The sequence below is a fragment of the Filicampus tigris genome, chromosome 9 (assembly GCF_054856515.1).
Source record: "Filicampus tigris isolate MCC_2025a chromosome 9, RoL_Ftig_1.0, whole genome shotgun sequence".
Classification (NCBI taxonomy): Eukaryota; Metazoa; Chordata; class Actinopteri; order Syngnathiformes; family Syngnathidae; genus Filicampus; species Filicampus tigris.
This window is the reverse complement of record NC_141225.1, coordinates 20,940,564-20,958,279: the sequence shown is the minus strand read 5'-3', so window position 1 is coordinate 20,958,279 and position 17,716 is coordinate 20,940,564. Positions and strand designations below refer to the sequence as shown.

The following is a 17,716-nucleotide window of genomic DNA, read 5'->3' as shown; positions in this document are numbered from 1 at the left end:
GGATTCATGAGATTTTACTCCTATGATAGAGTTGATTTCACCAAACTACAAATGGTATGAAGGGTGTCACATCATCACACAAAGAAAAATTGAGAAACATTCAACCTCAGGTGAAGTCGTGAGATTCTTCTGGATGAACCCCTCAACAGAGTGGCTGTTAATGGGGTCTTTTCCCACCACTCGGCCCCCCAACTAGCCGGCACGAGGAAGGTTGAAGGGAAGAAAGAACAGCCATTAGTGCTCTGACCGAGTAAAAAGATACAAGAGAGCTGGCTTGTGAAAGAAAAACATTATGAGATCATTAGGTGCTAACTTTGATGTGGGATCCTTTCTTTGACAACTTCGAAAACAACCGACCAAAATCATTTGAAATTCAGATGACTAACTACTCAAATACTTTTTGGCTCCAAGACTTTATCTGTTCGACTCGGTCAATGGGAACATTACCTGTCTTTCTAAAGCACAATAACAAGACACAAAATAGATGACATTTTCTGCTCCAAAAAATGTTTGATGTTCCACAAGCATGATCAATTGTCTGCCTAAAGCTGCGATTTTCTGGAGCCCAACTAGCGAGGGCTTCGTAAGGGTGAGGAAAGTGCTGACGATTATAAGGGCTCATGATTGACAGGCAAAATATGATTTAATTTACTGTCTTTGGTTTTGTTTATTCATTAAACATCACCAAATAACCTACAACAATTGGCTAATAATCAGTAATCACAAAAACTGTAATAAAAACATTCCAAAGTGACAGCCGCATATACCACACAGTCAGACTTTTGACTGGTGCTTGCTCATCAACATTAGCCGTTCACTGATGACAGAGATATCATGAACGGCTGGGAGCTCATTGTCTCACGCAGGGACACTTGTCCGTCACATTCAAGTACTTTTGAGGTACTGTCTAGATCAAGTGAGATCAGTGCAGATGGAATATTTAATAAGGTACCTAATCGTAAAGTCACATTCAAATGAAAAAACAATTGTAGACAATTGAAGACAATGGACCAAAATTCACTGAATTTGCAAAATATCGACTTGATGTTAAAAAATGTTATTCCCACGCGTCCCCAACTCACAGCCTTTTTCTCTGGCGTGCTGGGTGGCGATGATGCTGACAGGCGCTTCTCACGGCTCATCAGCTTGCTGTTGGGTTCCTTCAGGGCTCTCTTCAACTCATTGATACTGGCCTGGTGCTTCAGCAACACATCCTGTGACTTATCCAGAAACTGGAGTGCAATGTGTGAATGGAGAAAGAAGAGTAGAGAGACAAGCAGACATTAGAAGGCTGTCAACATCACTCATCATCAACTCATCGCACGAGTTGATTAACAGCCATAATCAAAAGAGATTGTTCTTAGACGAATTGCGTAGGTAGGATGTTCGACAAAAGCTAACGCAGGATACATTTTTTTAAGATAATTACTACTTCTAATACTTCCAGTGAATCTTTCGGCAACACATATTGTACAATCATACAATGTCCTACTGTACAGCGGACCCAGAAAAACAGGCGATTGATGCCACTGTGTGCACTTTCACACAGTGATATGGAAACCCCACAACAGATCATTTTGGGTGATGACGTACGTGATTTGGTGTGTGACATTTATCCATTGACTCAAATTATGTACAAATGTTATCGCTTCATTTTACAACTGTTCAACTAATGTCTTTATATATAGTTACAGAATCTATAATATTAGATTGTGGATGCACATACAGTATATTCCCAGGTGACTTGATAAAAGTTCTTTGACATTCTTTGATTAAAATACACAAAGGCCGAAGGGTTACAGCATATTTAGTGTAAAGAAAAAAAAAAAAAAGATCACAAATTGAGGCGGGGTATTTTACAGGGAGCCTAATATGAAATGAATTTTTTAAATATTGATTACCAGTTAGATGATTACCAGTACATAGGCAGTACCTGGCTTGGAGTTGTAAAAAAATAAAAATAAATAAATAATAGAAGCACTGATTTATAGCGCATTTCATACACCACGTAACTCAAAATGTGTCACATAATGTAATTAAAAGTACAACAGTTAAAAACAGGAAAAGAGTTGAAGTACTTTAAAAGCAAAGTAAAGCAATAAAATAGTTTACTAAAATTAGTAAAAGTGCATACAGGGCAAGAACAAGACTTTTGAAAATGTGATTACACTAAGACCTTAATCATAGGTATGGAAAAAGAGAAGAGTTTTTAACCTAAATTTAAAAGTATTTACACTTTATTGGTATGTTTTGAATTTTTATTCATTCATATTTTTCACTCTGATAATAAAGCATACAAGCAAACTGGGTGACCGTTGAAATGTCCATTAGTGTGAATGTGATCATGTGTGGTAACCAATAAGCCTAATGAGGACAAGTGGTACAGAAAAATGGATGAATGTCCGTATAAAAAAAAAAAAAAAAAAGAGATAGAGACAGTAGAGGAGTAGAGGTAGAGGCCAATTTGTTGCAAAAGGCCTTTGATGGGTTGAAAGCAGACAGACAGAGACTAAATCAGCAGGTGATGTACCTCCTGTTTACTGTCAACTGGTGACCCAGCCTTCTCCTTTTGGTCAGCAAGTGGAAAATAAGAAAAACTCATTTTAGGAACAACAAACTTGTCATGAGTATGCATTTTTCACTGTAAAGTGTGATATTATGAGCACTGCGGACAAGAAAGAAGTCAAAGGAAAGGATAGTGTTAGTTTGAGCAAAGCCGGCAGTACATTGTGTTGACTAAACCTCAACTGGTTATGTCTTCACGTGATGATTATTTCACAAAAACTCATAAGGAATTGTGACCCACCATTATTTCTTTCTTCTTGCTTGGCGAGACATTTCCATCCTGGTCATTGTCTCTTTCCATCTCGTCATGGTCCAGATCCTCCTCGTCTTGTTCCAAACTGGGCTCCAGCTCTGTTTCCTGCTCATCCACAGACGGGCTGCGGAGACAACGCTGTTCGCTGATGCTGTGACGGAAGAGGCCATCGTGATTCTCGCACATGGTTGACACCGGCCGGGAGAACTCTGCTGGTTAAGGGAGCGGCGTTACCTTAACAAGTTAACGAACCTTGCACGCAGTGGATGGGATGATCCTCTTACCTCCGTCTAAACTTCTGGAGAGCAAGTGCCTCTTGCTAGTGGACCGCTCGAAGTGAGGAGCGGGTCGGTCTATGAGAGCGCTGGCCTGTCTGGTTTGAGCTTGCGTTCTTCCACTGTATCGAAACTTTGAGCCCATCACTAGGAAGCCCTTAGGGGGAGGCTCTGGAGAAACCAACCTAAGGAAGCAGAAACTTGATTCAGACATTTTTAGCTCATCCACTTTCAAAAAGGCAGCTGGACAAAGGGGGCACTGGAGCTGGAAAGCAAATCATGCTTCCCGAAAGGATTTCAAAGGTCTTTTATCAGTTCCTAGGCCAAGACGTTTTAATATTTTCCTACGGCATATTCTTTTAATGTCCTCTGTAGCAGAGCAGTCATTGAGAAGCTAGTAAAAGATTTTTGTTAAACCTTTCAGTCTGGCTGCTTTACATCTTTATATCTATAGCTCATCTCATTTTGTATGAATTACTACGACTTGAACTTGAAAGACCTGTAAAGCGATGACCGCATTGTCTGCGAACCGCTAAGGAATGAAGGACACCGACAGATGTACAAATGAAATGTTTTGTCGAGCTCACCGGTCAGCTGAACCAGTCAGGACAAAAACAAATAGATTCTTACCGGAAGAAGGTGTGATGCTCGATGCAGACTTTCCACAACCTTTTGGCAGCTCTGTGGTTAGGTAGCTTAAAACCAATTGTGCTTTCAAACTGCTCATACTGAGAAGGGGGGGGGACAAAAAGTACAAGGTGAGTGGCACTTGAGCACTTTGAGATTCTTCTTATTTTTATTTTTTTTTGTAATTTTCATATTTATTCAAGACATTTTGAAGTTTCTTTCATGGACACTCAAATCAATAACAATCTTTGCTTTGAGGTTCAATAAACTGCTGTCACTGCATTTCATCGTATAGATTGCCCCACAAAAACAAATGTGTTCAAAACATCACATGTTTACGAGTTGGGAGAGAGGTTTTCATGGCTGCAGCTGCAGCAGCTCACTTGAAGGGACTCTTTATGTGGCCCAATCACAGGCTCACTGTGTGGCAGTCACTTGACTGGTGCATACAACCTAACATAGTGATTTTCAGGATGGAGGACAAGCTGTGCCACTGTTTTACACACAGGGAAGGACAGAGAGTCCACCAGGCAAAGAAGCTAATTCAATATTACAGTATTAGGAATTAGTCGTTTATTCATTATGAATTATGTGTACGTGCATACGTATGTGTTTTGCTTCGTTGACTCATTGTGAGTTACCTGCAGCATATGTAAGCAGCGAGTAGCTGTATTTTTTTTACAATGACATTTTCCCGAATGTTCCTCTGAAGAAAATTACATGTCTATTGAGCCATGATTTTTAGAAACTAGCACTACAGATTTGTTTTTTATTATGTTACAAGCGCTACTTATTCTTGCCAAGGATCCGTACCTCTCCAGGTCTTATCTTAATATAAAAGTTGCTCCTCTTATAGGAGATCTTAAGGATCTTTGGCCAAGCAAAGCGGTTGATCCTCAGCCTGTCGCGGTACACCAGCAGACCGTTGGCGCAGACACCCAACATTATGTCGATCCCTTCGGAATCCTGCAGGGGAAATGAGTCAGCAAACGTACGGAAATGAGTGACGAGCGTCGGAAACCGTCTGCCTTTATAAATTCACGCAGCCAACCTTGGCATTGTGCAGGTCCACACCATACATGGACAATTTCTTTGCATTCTCCAAAAAGTTAATTTCAGCCTCCGCTGGAGTCATACCCCTGTGGGTAGAAAGATCTGTAACCAACATCAATAAGCATGTTCACAGTCTTAATTTATAAAGCCCTTATCGTGCACATTGAGAGCAAAACTACTTGATAATTTAGTATCCACACCAAAATCTATTGCATAGTGTTTATAACAAGTTTGCCGATTCGCACTAAAAAAGATGACAAGACAACGTGATGAAAGGGACATGGTTAGGGTTTAGGGTTTAGGGCTAGGGGTATGATTATTGCTAACCCTAACCCAGACAACAAACTCATGGAGAACAAATTCCTATTAAAATGATCATAGTTTGATGGCTTGAAGTGAGACGTATACAACAGTGTGTGGAGTTGTACTTGTAATTTCGATGGAGCTCCATCACTCTCTCCTCCAGCTCACGACTCTGATTGGGAGCGAAACGGAAATCGCTGACATAGTCCAATGCATGCTCGTCATGATCGTAGTCGCCGAGCTCAGCTTGGACCGTGTAGGAGCCCAGCAGGGCGTGGGTGACAAACGAGCACGGCAGCCGACCTGACAGCATGTCATCCCTCAGCTGCAGACACAGGTAGTATCTGTCAGATGAGAAAAAAGGGGCGGAGAGGAAGGCTTTGGCAGTCAAACAAGGCAGAGGAATGGCAAGCTCCAACGCGTATTCAGCGCAGTAAATCCTCGCCTGTTAGTTACATTCCGGTTCTAATCCTTAAAAAGGAATGAGGGATTTGCTTTGCTTTGACGTGTGGGGAAATATAGCTTCAAAATGGTTACGGTACCTCTATAGAAACATCCATATTTAGGAAACATTAGAAATGGCAAAGCAGTGGCAGAAGTGTCATGCACGTTATCCTTGAATTAACATACTTAACACACTACCTGGTAATATCCTCAGTGAGCTGGGAGGGGTCCGGAGGGTAGAACTTGACAGCGAAGGCAAAGTGCCATGGACTGTCTGCAGAGAGAAGGGGAGCTGAAAAATGATTACTGGCATACCTGTCCTTTTTATTGCTGAACGAAACAAAGAACGTACACGCTTGCTGACACTCCATCGCCACCTGCATTATACAATTAATTACAATACAAGAGCTGAAATTCAACTCCGACAAAGAAGACTACTCAGCATATAGAGTGAAGACCTTTCCAAGGATGAACATTAGGAGTGTAACAAAAACCGGTTTGAACCAGAAAACAGCTTTTTGACAAAAGGTGTGAATACATCGAATCGAACCAAATCATATCGTTCCACTGTGAAATGTATCGAAATAAATATCAAATTGTCTTTTATTGGAGAGGTATATCTTAGAAGGAAGTGGCACATTTACAGTATTGACAAGTTAATTCAAATGTGCGTAAAATGGCAATAAATAAGTAATCTGATCATACGCTCTCGAAGTGAGCCATACTGAATCGTAATCTCACTGAATCGAACTGAACCAAATCGTTCCACTTTCAAATCGAACTGTCTTTGAATTGTTTCGCACTTAACATACCGAAAACCGTATCGAATCGTCATTTGTGGAGAGATGCACACCCCTACTGAACATGACTTGAAAAAATGTGACAATGCCCAAACACAATAGCTGCTTGCATATAAGTATACAAAGTTTGTAATTTAATTGATTTCTATAAATTAACTCATGAAAATACGTGTTTTTGCTCAGTGTGCACCTGTCCATTCTCATATGGTGCAACAAGTGGCGTCACGTGAGGCAAAAATGCTCCAGGCAAATTATTATGTCGATTTATATTGATTTCCTCTGTGGCTGAGTATTGATTTAGTCCCTGTTAGAATTGGAAAATAAATGAGAAGTACTAAGGACATGGCCATTATGGCAGAACTGGGTTGGAGGCTGCAAATGGTTCAGGAGTGAGTTAGCTTGTATTAGCGAATGATCATCGCCTCACATTGAACTGCTCCTCTCAGTTAGTGGCCGAAAAACCAAACAAACAACCTGTCAAACTCTGGTTGACATCAAGCACAATGATAGTAAAACACAAGTTACCGGAAAATCACGCAAATGTCCAATGGCAACAATGTAAATATTTTTTGATTTCCTTGGTCCGTCATGAAATAAAACTAATTATCTTTGTGCTTTATGCATATGATTGTGCTCAAATACAGCATGAACTGGAAAACAAGGTAAACAAGTTTGGTGAGAAATTATTTTAAATTTTTTTTTTTTTTTATTCAAACCAAGCAATGTTTTTACATTTCCATTTTAGCTGTTGAATTTGATTTTGATTAGATTGCAGAAACCCTATTGTAAGTATTGAAAGAGCTGAGCGTAAACTAGGCAGATGAGATCATGATATTTCATTTCTACATCAATTTAGTGATAAATTGTGATTTGCAGCTTGACTAAAAGAGTGAAATATGTCTCATCTCGACTTCATGCATAAGATACTCACTGCGCATCTGTTTCTTGATCTCCTTGGAGGGGTCCAACCAGTTCTGTAAGACAGAAGGCGGCATTCATGCAGGGTGGAGAGGAAATATGGGAATCGTGAACACTAGTGACACGTTTCACTTTAATTGCCATTGGTATCCCTAATGAAAGTCTCTCCATATGCTTAAATAAAGAAGGCAAGTCCTCCACAACTGAGCTGGCAAACATGCAGAGAGACGATTTGATGAAAACATCTGTTTCTTCATTGTATTGCAAAACGAGTGATCTTTAGCCCGCTGCTCTTATCGCGGTTGATAATTCAGCGATCTAAATTGTCAGCAGTGGCACAATTTGTTATTTGGCTGCTAGAAGAGCTCACCGGGTTCCATTGACCAAAAAGCAACCTTGATGCACACTCATTCAGTAAATGGAAAAACAGTGGAATATTCTCTGTGGAATATAAAACATCAGTTTTCACACGTCCCAATTCCCCAACCCCAATCCTAACCCTAACCCTGATTTGCAAATCATTTCCAACCTATATTCCCTTGAATACTTATTTTGAAACATTGATGTAGATTTACTTCTTTAGATCACCCTTTCTTGTCTATAGGGAACAGACCCTAAGTCATCAACTATCCAATATGCAACAAGTCACAACAAGTGAGCTGTCAAGATGTGTCAGTATTGATGCTACTGATGGAGGAAGCACTCCAGATCTAAGAGGGACTTGGTCTTGTCATCTTTTCCAGCATCAAAAGGAAGACTCATCCTCTGTGGCCTGTTGCGCAATCGCATACCTGCCTTTGAGGAGGACAACGTCTGTCAAAACCACTAACCTACTGATGAGTCAACATGAACAGACAGCGAGGCCCCCCTCAGCTCACTGCAGTGACGATTATGTAATTATATGATAAGAAGCCAGCTCTGTGCAAGCGTATTTATCCGCATTGATTTAATCAACCACAGAGCTGTGTTTGGAATGCCAAGATTTGTGAGAAGCAGAAATAATAAAACCTCAGTGGACGGACAGAAATAAATATTTCAGTCATAACTAAATTGTCCAGAGGTGATTTTTTTAAAGGGTGTGAATGCTGACTCGGAAATTTCTGTAAAATTACGCACGTTTGGGATGGAAGGCCTTCTCCAAGTGCTTACTTTACAAAATAATTTGTGCACCTCGACCTGCCACAAGACTTGAACAAACCAGTTTGTTCTTCCACCATGTCAAGGCCTATCATTAGCTGTGTTCACACCCACAACAGCACAAAGTACCCTTTTTTAAATGTTACACGCTGCGCCCGCTTGCACAGGTCTATAAAAATACCAAAACTTAGTCTAGCCTGCCCCTGCACAGATTCCGTCTGATATTCGCACAAAAATAGAGCTCTATGGCAGATGAATATCACACCAAGAAATGTCTTTTAATTCATTTATTTATTTTGTTAAATTTTCTTTGGTTTTCACCAGTTTTGTTCACCACACTGTACATCTTACAGTGTTGCAGTGACCACATGGCTCAATGTATTTTTTACTTTTGTTTTTGCAGCTCTTCGGTTTTATCAGTCTAAGTTCACCCAACAATAACATATTTGGACTCTGCCTCATTTGTTTAGCAAAATTGAAAATATGCATCTTGCAAATGTTCAACGAAGCATTTTCATCTCTCCACCAGCTGCACACACTTTCAGAAATTGCACGGATTCTGACAAAGCATTTACATTTTCCATCCATCTCTAAATGATGGATGGTGCACAGTGGCAAGAGTTAACTCAGCCAACAAGCGAGAGGAATACTGATTGCTATTGTTGATGTTCATGCATTCAAATCGCCTCCTACAGTACTGTGGTGAGCAATCTTCTGACCTTTTGGGTGTCTGTGTCTGCAAAGGTTAAGCCAAAATAGTCCTTCTCCAGCAAGTTGAGGTGCTCACACACCATGTCTATCAGCATCTGTCCTTTCGAGTGTTTCTGCAATGACAAATGCACAGGGTTGTTTCAAATGTCAGCACAAACAGAGCAGCTGTCCTCCAATACGTTAGCGTGGGCAGTGACATGGTCCAGCGCGCATGCCTTGCCAACGTATTTGTCTGGAAAGGGTTAAAGTTGAGTTCACTATTATGACATCATCTGCTGTTGTGTCTCAATTAGCGTATTTGCAGAGTGGTCCTGAGCCAATCACAGGCCGCATATTGATAAAAATAATCAACACTTCACACTTCCATTCACACCTAAAGACAAATTGGAGTGTTTTCGTAACCTTGGAGGCATGATGTATAATTAAGTGGAATAATGGATAATTTCCTGCGACACACCTGATGATGTGTCAACAACATACTGATGTGCCACGGCACACTAGCTGGGAATCAATCAATCGAGTGTATGAGGGAATCATGGTGTTGCCAAGGAAACAGGTGTACTGTAAATGTGAGGCAGTATTTCTTAACATTTCGCTGCTTGTGCTTGAAATAGTGATCCACCAATGCCACATGAAAGGTCAAAGGAAGGTAAGGCAAATCTGGGTAATTTTGCTCCATTTATCTATGTTTAGTTCATGTAAAGCAAATTGTAATTGAAAATAGTTCAGGGTAAACATAATGGGTCTGATTTACTTAGACTTTTACTAAGCCCTCTACTTACTGTACGTAATACCAAATAGCAGCTGCTAAATTGCAGGTGCACTGACTCAAACAGATTGTGTGCACTGTTGGCAAAAGGTGTGCGCTGAATGACTCGACAAACACAGAAATGTAAAGTTGGAAGGAGTTTTGTCATCGATTTTTTTTTTTTTTTTTTTTTTTACAGTAAATTATGCATGACTATGGGACACCCTCCAATTAAAGTACTGCACTACTTAGACAGACTCTCACATTTCTCAACAGTTGCTGGGGATCTAAGTCTCCTTTACGCACCTTGTGAGGACTGGAAAATATTAATAGCACTCAAGACGTAAAAGCATTCATAAGCATAGTGAAAGCTATTGTTGCTGTGTCGACAGCGTGAATGTTTTCACTGTGCTGAAGAAAAAGGTGACAAATGTGTCGCATTCCCAATGCACTTTAATTAACTCAAAGCAATAAAATTACACTTGCATGCAGATGAGAAGGCTTTCGAAATGACTGGGCCACATTCATTTAATCCATTTTACTAATCAGTACACATCGTCTTGCCACTGTAATCTGTAAACCATGACCTTGTTTGTATTTCGGACAATGCAGTAGCTGTGGTAACTTCATAGAAGCATGACTTAAACTGCTATTCTACAGGAAGTGTTTACAAGTGCAACTCATTAACTCATTCACAGCCATTGACATATTTATTTTCGTTTTCACAGTCCAGCCATTCAATCCCAGGAATTTATTTATATTTTTTTTCATTTTCATTTTTCAAACGTTAGGGTAAAAGTGGATCTGAAAATGTCAGGCAGTGAATGAGTTAAATGTCCAAACTAGAATTCACTTGGACATGTTTTTGGTGGATTCATGGGAACGCTTGTTGTACAAGGCTTCATAATTCCTTCCCAGCAGGTGATAAGTGTCATTTCACACTGCTAGAGTAAAACAACAGATGCATGTGTGGAAACACTTTTGATCTGCAAAGATGAGGTGTTTCAGTGTGTGTTAAGGCAACATGTTAAATTGCCTCACGTCCTATGAGGTCTTCTCACCTCCTTATCACATCCACCCTATGGTGTGTTATAGATGAATAATCAAATGCCCACAGAGACTGATAAATAGAAGACAGAATAAAATAAAATGTTTAAGCAAATCATGTTGTAAGGCTAATTACTAAATGTGTTATCCAAAATAATTTGTTCTATAACGCATACCTCAATTTCTCCTGGGTAATCTGACAAATCCATCAGTGCTACTTTAAACGGCGTTGTTTTATGTCTTTTGGAGCCTTTCTGTGGTGATTTGAGGTTTTTATTTGGGGATGTCTTGTCAGATGTGTCATCGTTCTCTTTCTGTTCATCCAGAGGCTTGGAATTCTGCTCCTTTAGCGACATAAAAGAAAGATATCATTAGTCTCACAACACTATTAAAATGTTACATTCTGTATTGAATTATTATTATTATTATTATTATTATTATTATTATCCATCCAGCCATCCATCCATCCATTATCTATACCGCTGATCCTCACAAGGGCCGCAGGGAGTGCTGGAGCCTATCCCAGCAGTTTTCGGGTAGTAGGAGGGGGACACCCCGAATTGGTTGCCAGCCAATCGCAGGGCACACAGAGACAAACAACCATCCGCACTCACAATCACACCTAGGGGCAATTTAGAGTGTCCAATCAATCTACCATGCATGTTTTTGGAATGTGGGAGGAAAGCAGAGCACCCGGAGAAAACCCATGCAGGCACGGGGAGAACATGCAAACTCCATACAAGGAGACCGGAGTCGGGATGGAACCCACGACCTCTGAACTGTGAGGCGGACGTGCTAACCAGTCGACCACCGTGGCGCCCTCTTATTATTATCTAAAAAAAAATATTAAGAAGAAAAAAATCAAGGGGCTATAATGAGACGCTCCATGTCGACATAAACTTGAACTCTTGTTTGATAAAAAAAAAAAAAAAATGTGAATACAGAAAATCTACAATAGAAAGAGGGTACGCATTATTGTATTGCTCTATAGTGATGTCATAGGTCGTTTGAGGAAGAGTTTTAATCCCACCTGTTTTGCCATCTTGCTATCCAAGATTGGCTCCTGCATGTCTGCCGCTGCCCCCTGCTGTCTGGGAGGACTCCTGGCTTATCTTGGACACTCAGCACACACTTCTGGCACTTTAGCAAATACACAAACCTGACGGGAGACAAACAAATACAAACATGAAAAAAATGATTCAAAACATGATCGAAAATAGGTGCTTACCAAATATTATCAGACTCCTTTGTTGTTGTTTATAAGAATTGCAGTTATTTTCTTTAGTCTAACTCAACTGTATGTCCATTAGTATGTGATATTTCATGAGTTCTTGTGGGTGTGAATTTTACTGCACAAAACACAAAAATAAAGATGTGCATTATGTTGGACTGCTCAACATCCCCCACAGTGGGTTTGACACTGTGGATGCGTAATGTATTGTTGATGAAGGCCAGTGAAGTAAACTGCTGTCTGAGGATTTGAAACTAGACTTTTAATTCACGTGGGAAGGAAAAGCAATAAATGAAACACCTGCCGACAGTTGGTTGAGAATCAAATGATATTTCACACAAAATCCCTAAATTTCCCAAGCTTATTTACATACTAAATTTGGTAGATATGAACGAGAAAACCACTTGTTCAAAATTACATACTTATCTTGAAAAGGGCATCCTGCTCATTTCCAACCCAAATCAGCAATTCGATAGACTCATCGCCCTTTATAGTAAATGCCTGATTCATTACGTTCGGGGACAAGTGCTTTCTCAAATAGGGACAGATAGGTTTGGTTAGGTGAATAAATAAAACCATCAGTTAACTGGGAGATATAAAAATTTGCGATTAAAAAAACTGAAATCGGGTAATGGGGTAATGGTATTTGTGTTGTTGTTGTTTTGGTCTTTTTAATGGATCAGTCCAATTATTACTGTACACTGTAGACCTCGTTGACGTTTGAGACCACTCAGCCAATGAAACATTTTAAAAGTTACTCAAAATCAATAGCTACTGTCAAATTGAAGTTGACCCCATTAGAAGATTTCCGAATAGCAACGTCTCATTCCAATGTCTAGTTCCAGTTGTGTCGTTAACAGTGGCCAACATCTAGCATCTTTCGGGACCCCGACCAGTGATGCCAGTAACGTGTTACTTAGTAACGGCAATATGATAGATGTGAACCGCCTTCGGAATAATATCAGGCTTCCCAGTTTTGCCTCCAGTTTAATTAAGGAGTGTGCATTAGTCTATGAAGGCAGATAGGGAAGGCATCAGGGAGGGAGTAGGCCTATGCATGTATGCATGCCTGTGGAAGAGTACTGGCTCGGCTCAGAGGATTCGTTGCCATGGTAACAGTACAGCACAGACATCTTTTTTCCCTCTCACACCTGATCATCTCTCTCCACAGTGGAGTGACAGACAGACAAACTGAGGAGGAAAGATGAGAACAATTGAGTCCCAGGCAAGATGTATTTTTAAGAAATACCCAATAGAAATGACTGAGCTACTGTTGCGCAGATACACAGAAAAAAACATGACCATTCTTCACTTAGCAATGCTGGAGGGGCGTTCAGCACTGCATCACAGCTCAGCAAGGATAGCTAGGTTTAGTTAACATAGCATCTAGCATCTTTTAGCTACATACACGGTAGTGGGAAAAGATTTTGGCTAATGTACACTCCAATCCAACTTAAAAATGTTTAACATCCAACTGCTGAAATTGAGATAATGCTACATACAGTAATTGCCAACTGTTGTTAAATAGTTGGTACATGGGCCGACATTAATGGCCCGGGGTCAATATGTCACTGTTGGGCTGACACATACAGATTAGAGACGGTGACCCAACCGAGGCAGTATACATTTTATATAAATACAACGTTATCTACACATTCTTGTTATAAAGTTATAAAGCCCATAAAAAAGAAATATCCTAATATTCACTGATGAGCAGCGTGCTACGTACATCGCTTGCATGCATTCTCATAACAGACTGCATGTGTCCCTATTTCATTCACGGGTACATATGAATTTAGAAATATTGTTGAGTACTGTTGTAAAATACAATAAATGTATACAGTATACAGTCCATGATGCAAAACAGGTTGGGGAGTGGCCAGCTCAACAACCCCAGCAGACACCAGGCCACTTGGTCAAGCCCTCACTGGCCAATCTATTGGAACAACACTATAAAGCTTTCACCATCCTCCCAGGTCAGGTAAAGGACTTCACTAATTTAGTAGTTCTAATTTAGGACCAATTCAATGTCATGGTCATTACTTAAATTCCATACATGTCTGCTCAGCGTTTTCCTCCAACATCTTCAAAGATTCCCGAACCCCTTCAAGTGCAGCTGAAGTGGAGCCCCTGCAACTCGGATGAGCTAGTCAGACCCTGGAGGCTCACTTAATGTTTTTTTCCAGATCTCTTTCCTTCCTCTGATGGTGTTCTGACTCCCATTAATGGCGCCGATCGACACAGGTTTTAAAGAGAACATTTTAAATCACTGCATTGTGGAGAAAATGGGAATTTTAACCGAGTCATTGAAAAACATTATGGGAGCTAAGGCCTTTAATGGGTTTTTTTTTTAAACAAAGTCCAATGCAAAACAGTACTTGCAAATTTTGAAGATATTTTGTTCTCCCTTGTATATTAAAATCAATCGTTAGGCACCATCTTCAAACTAACAGACAAATAGTGCAAGCCAATTAGGAAATGGAATCTATTCTCTGTCGCCTTGTTTCATCACAGCTCTCCACCTGGAGCATAGTCATCACGGTGGCAAAATCCAACAGCCCAGCAGTATATGGGGTACAGCAGTGGCTCACTTCAAAACATGCTAACTTCAGAAAGACAAAAAAAATTGTGTTCATTAAGTGTATTATGATTCCTAATGCAAATTCTATCCCCACGGACGATGTTTAGTAGTGGTCCACATGCCCTTCCGAAAAGATCTAATACTGTATACTCCAGTGGGAAGCGGGTACTTAACCGAGCAGTAAACTCCCAACATCTCAAGCGGTTGTAAATAGCTCTGACACTCCCTAAAATGCGGCAATGCTTCTGTCTGATGTGTGACAGCTCTTCTGATCGATGGCACAATAGATCCTGCAAATCAATGGGGAGTTTGTGATAGGGACAAGGACACTCCATACATACCAACATCAAACAAGTTCATCGCTTGCCATATACTGCAAACATTGACAATCACACTGTAATACTGATGAGAGCCTGCACTCCATTCTACATTGGGGCCACACACACTTTTCGCTGACAGATGAGTTAAGGGATGACTGGTTTTCTTTTAAAACAATTTTGGTTGGTTCTTATGATTGATTTTCTTTCAAAACAATTTGGGTTGGTTGTTATGATTGGTTTTCTTTCCAAACAATTTTGGTTGTCTGTTTCAGAGTGGTCTTGTTTGTTGAAGACTATAATTTTCCAGCAGTTGTACATGTAAATGGGAATGGAACATAAGATTACAAGCCTGATTAAGACCACTTCAACTTTTAGTAAGAAAATAACCAGTGCACAAAAGCTGCCATAAATCTACTCATTTCAAAATCCACTCAATTTATAATTGTTATACTAACTCTATAAAATGTTCATCCTGACCTCTGCTGCGCAAGGGAATGCCAACGAATACAAATGTCAACAATCTTAATGAATAATATTACGGCAGTAGATAGACTTAGCTGCACTTTGGAATAGTATGACCTTATTGACCTTGAATTCTTTAGAAAGAGTGGTAATATATTCAGAGAGAATCATATCGCCATCACAGCTGTGCTTGTCTGCCTTGTAAGGGACGTAACTAACACTGAAGTGCCCTCTATTCTCATAGCCGTCACCACAAATGTCAAATTTCTATTTCCATTTGCCCTTAGCAGTCAAACCAAAGATCATAAAACAACCAGAAAATCGTGGCAGTCATAAGCCACAAAAGAACTCATCTTTTCTCTCATAGCCCACTGTTACAATCACACTCCTTTGCTGAATTTTATGTCCAGGCAATGGGATGGACCAGTTGACCAAACAGAGGGAGGCACTTTGTAATTGCCTCAGAGCAAGAATGTGGTATTTTTATCCCCCAATAGCCTAATTTCATACCAAACACAAACAACAACAAATATTTTTCAAATGTTAATACCAGGGAAAATTTCTTTTTGATCAGCTCATCAGCTAGCTTTGCAGAAGCCTGATAACAATCCTGATCATTTCAATCAGGTGTGTTGAAGGGGGTAGACATCTAAAACGGGCTGGATTAGGGCTGTCAAGGACCGGACTTGGGCACCGCTGTTGTAGACAAATTTAGAGAAGATTGTAATTATTTAAAATAACAAAGTACACCTTGATTTAGAAAATCACAGTTGAGAAAAATGAAGTTTTCTTCCTCCATGCTGCTGTACCAATCGCCCCTCCAGCCCCGCCCCGCCCCTCCCAGAAGGCCTTCCACCTTCCCCTGCTTTGTCCCGAGAGTAACGCACTCCCTGCCAGTGGAAAACATTCTGCTGCTGCATGCTAGCGAGAAACACTCAGCCAAAGTGTGCTAATAGGCGGCTTCGAGTCAGAGGAGAGCAACTGTGTGCGGGACTGCTATGCTGCAGATGCAGACACGAGGAACCCAAAGAGCAATCAGCCGGCAGGCATTTCCAAGAGGGGGGGAGGGAGGGTATTTGTTGTATTTGCACGTTACGCACTCTGGTCTTAACGTTGTTCATGGTCCAAGGAGAGCCGTGGACACAGCAGAATATGTTGGTTTTTCCATGCCAGCATGTGTGGCTATATAAGGCTCCTCCACATGCATGCAAAATACCACAGTGCTACGACGGTGTGAGGACAGAAACAGGCGGTCCGCATTGCATGTCACCAACTGGACTGAGCCACGAGCAGATGATTACTTCCCCAAAATATAAAGTAGTATTCCAACAGCGCCTTCAGTGCCACCCTGAGTCATTGTCATGGCCCAATTGGAGCTTGTTGCCTGGCACCCGTGGGAGAGTGTGGCTCACGGCCACACCATATGGCACTCAACGTGAACGGGGCACAGAACCATGCAAGAGAGCGGTGCTGCAGAAGGGAGGCTTGTGCGCTCATCAATGTCTCTCTGTGAAGAGGTTTTGCTGTTAGGGTGCTCAAGGGACCCTTCACCTTACAAAACCTTAACCGGACCACTCAGATAGACAAACGGCAACCTGCTTTAGATGAAAAACGCAAGGTGACTCATGATATCAAATGCAGATGAAGACAAATAGCCTTGAGGGCGGCTTTATCTAGGGCTGCATAATATCCATCCATCCATTATCTATACCGCTTATCCTCACAAGGGTCACAGGGAGTACTGGAGCCTATCCCAGCTGTCATCGGGCAGTAGGCAGAGGACACCCTGAACTGGTTGCCAGCCAATTGCAGGGCACGCGATACGATAATTATTACGATATTGTGGGGAGGTTGCCGATATATGGAAAGCTCACGGTACTAAAAGCTCACGATATTGTAATAAAAAAAAAAAAAAGCTCATCTTAAGAAAAAAAAATCCCAATATTTTGTTTCGTACATAATAACAGCATTCACAAAGAAATAGGCTAGGCCTGTCATGCTCTCCTATTGGCGATTAGTGTGGATCTAAACATAAGCAGTACAGGACGCAGATAATGCAAGCGACTGTACATCTCAGCTGGCTCCGCACTGCAGCAGCAGTAATCACAGTGGAACATCTCGTAATTACAAAATGTGAGGCTAAGGCCAGCTCGAAAAGACTAATTAGAATATCAGGATCTTGAATATTTTCAGTGTAGCGAGCCGAGCCATCAGATTCAGCGGATGTTGACAAAATAGTGT

At 40.8% G+C, this 17,716-nt stretch overlaps 1 protein-coding gene across 9 annotated transcripts in view; it reads right to left on the bottom strand.

Moving 5' to 3' along the window:
* The window catches only part of LOC147142512 (band 4.1-like protein 1), a 44,181-nt gene that overhangs the window by 11,996 nt on the left and 14,469 nt on the right, over positions 1–17,716 (bottom strand). For 4 of the 9 annotated variants that reach the window (XM_086039900.1, XM_086039897.1, XM_086039905.1 and 1 more), the window contains 14 exons: positions 11,912–12,040; positions 11,058–11,225; positions 9,095–9,199; positions 7,252–7,294; positions 5,719–5,812; positions 5,202–5,420; positions 4,772–4,859; positions 4,534–4,686; positions 3,724–3,821; positions 3,103–3,278; positions 2,807–3,030; positions 2,531–2,566; positions 1,083–1,232; positions 106–192 (listed from right to left, as the gene is read on the bottom strand). In XM_086039900.1, the coding sequence (XP_085896026.1) occupies positions 106–192; positions 1,083–1,232; positions 2,531–2,566; positions 2,807–3,030; positions 3,103–3,278; positions 3,724–3,821; positions 4,534–4,686; positions 4,772–4,859; positions 5,202–5,420; positions 5,719–5,812; positions 7,252–7,294; positions 9,095–9,199; positions 11,058–11,225; positions 11,912–11,950 (1,680 nt within the window). In that variant the 5' untranslated portion in view covers positions 11,951–12,040. Of the gene's footprint in view, positions 1–105; positions 193–1,082; positions 1,233–2,530; positions 2,567–2,806; positions 3,031–3,102; positions 3,279–3,723; positions 3,822–4,533; positions 4,687–4,771; positions 4,876–5,201; positions 5,421–5,718; positions 5,813–7,251; positions 7,295–9,094; positions 9,200–11,057; positions 11,226–11,911; positions 12,041–17,716 lie in introns of those variants that run through there. The other 5 variants (XM_086039899.1, XM_086039901.1, XM_086039902.1 and 2 more) reach the window with 5 other exon arrangements.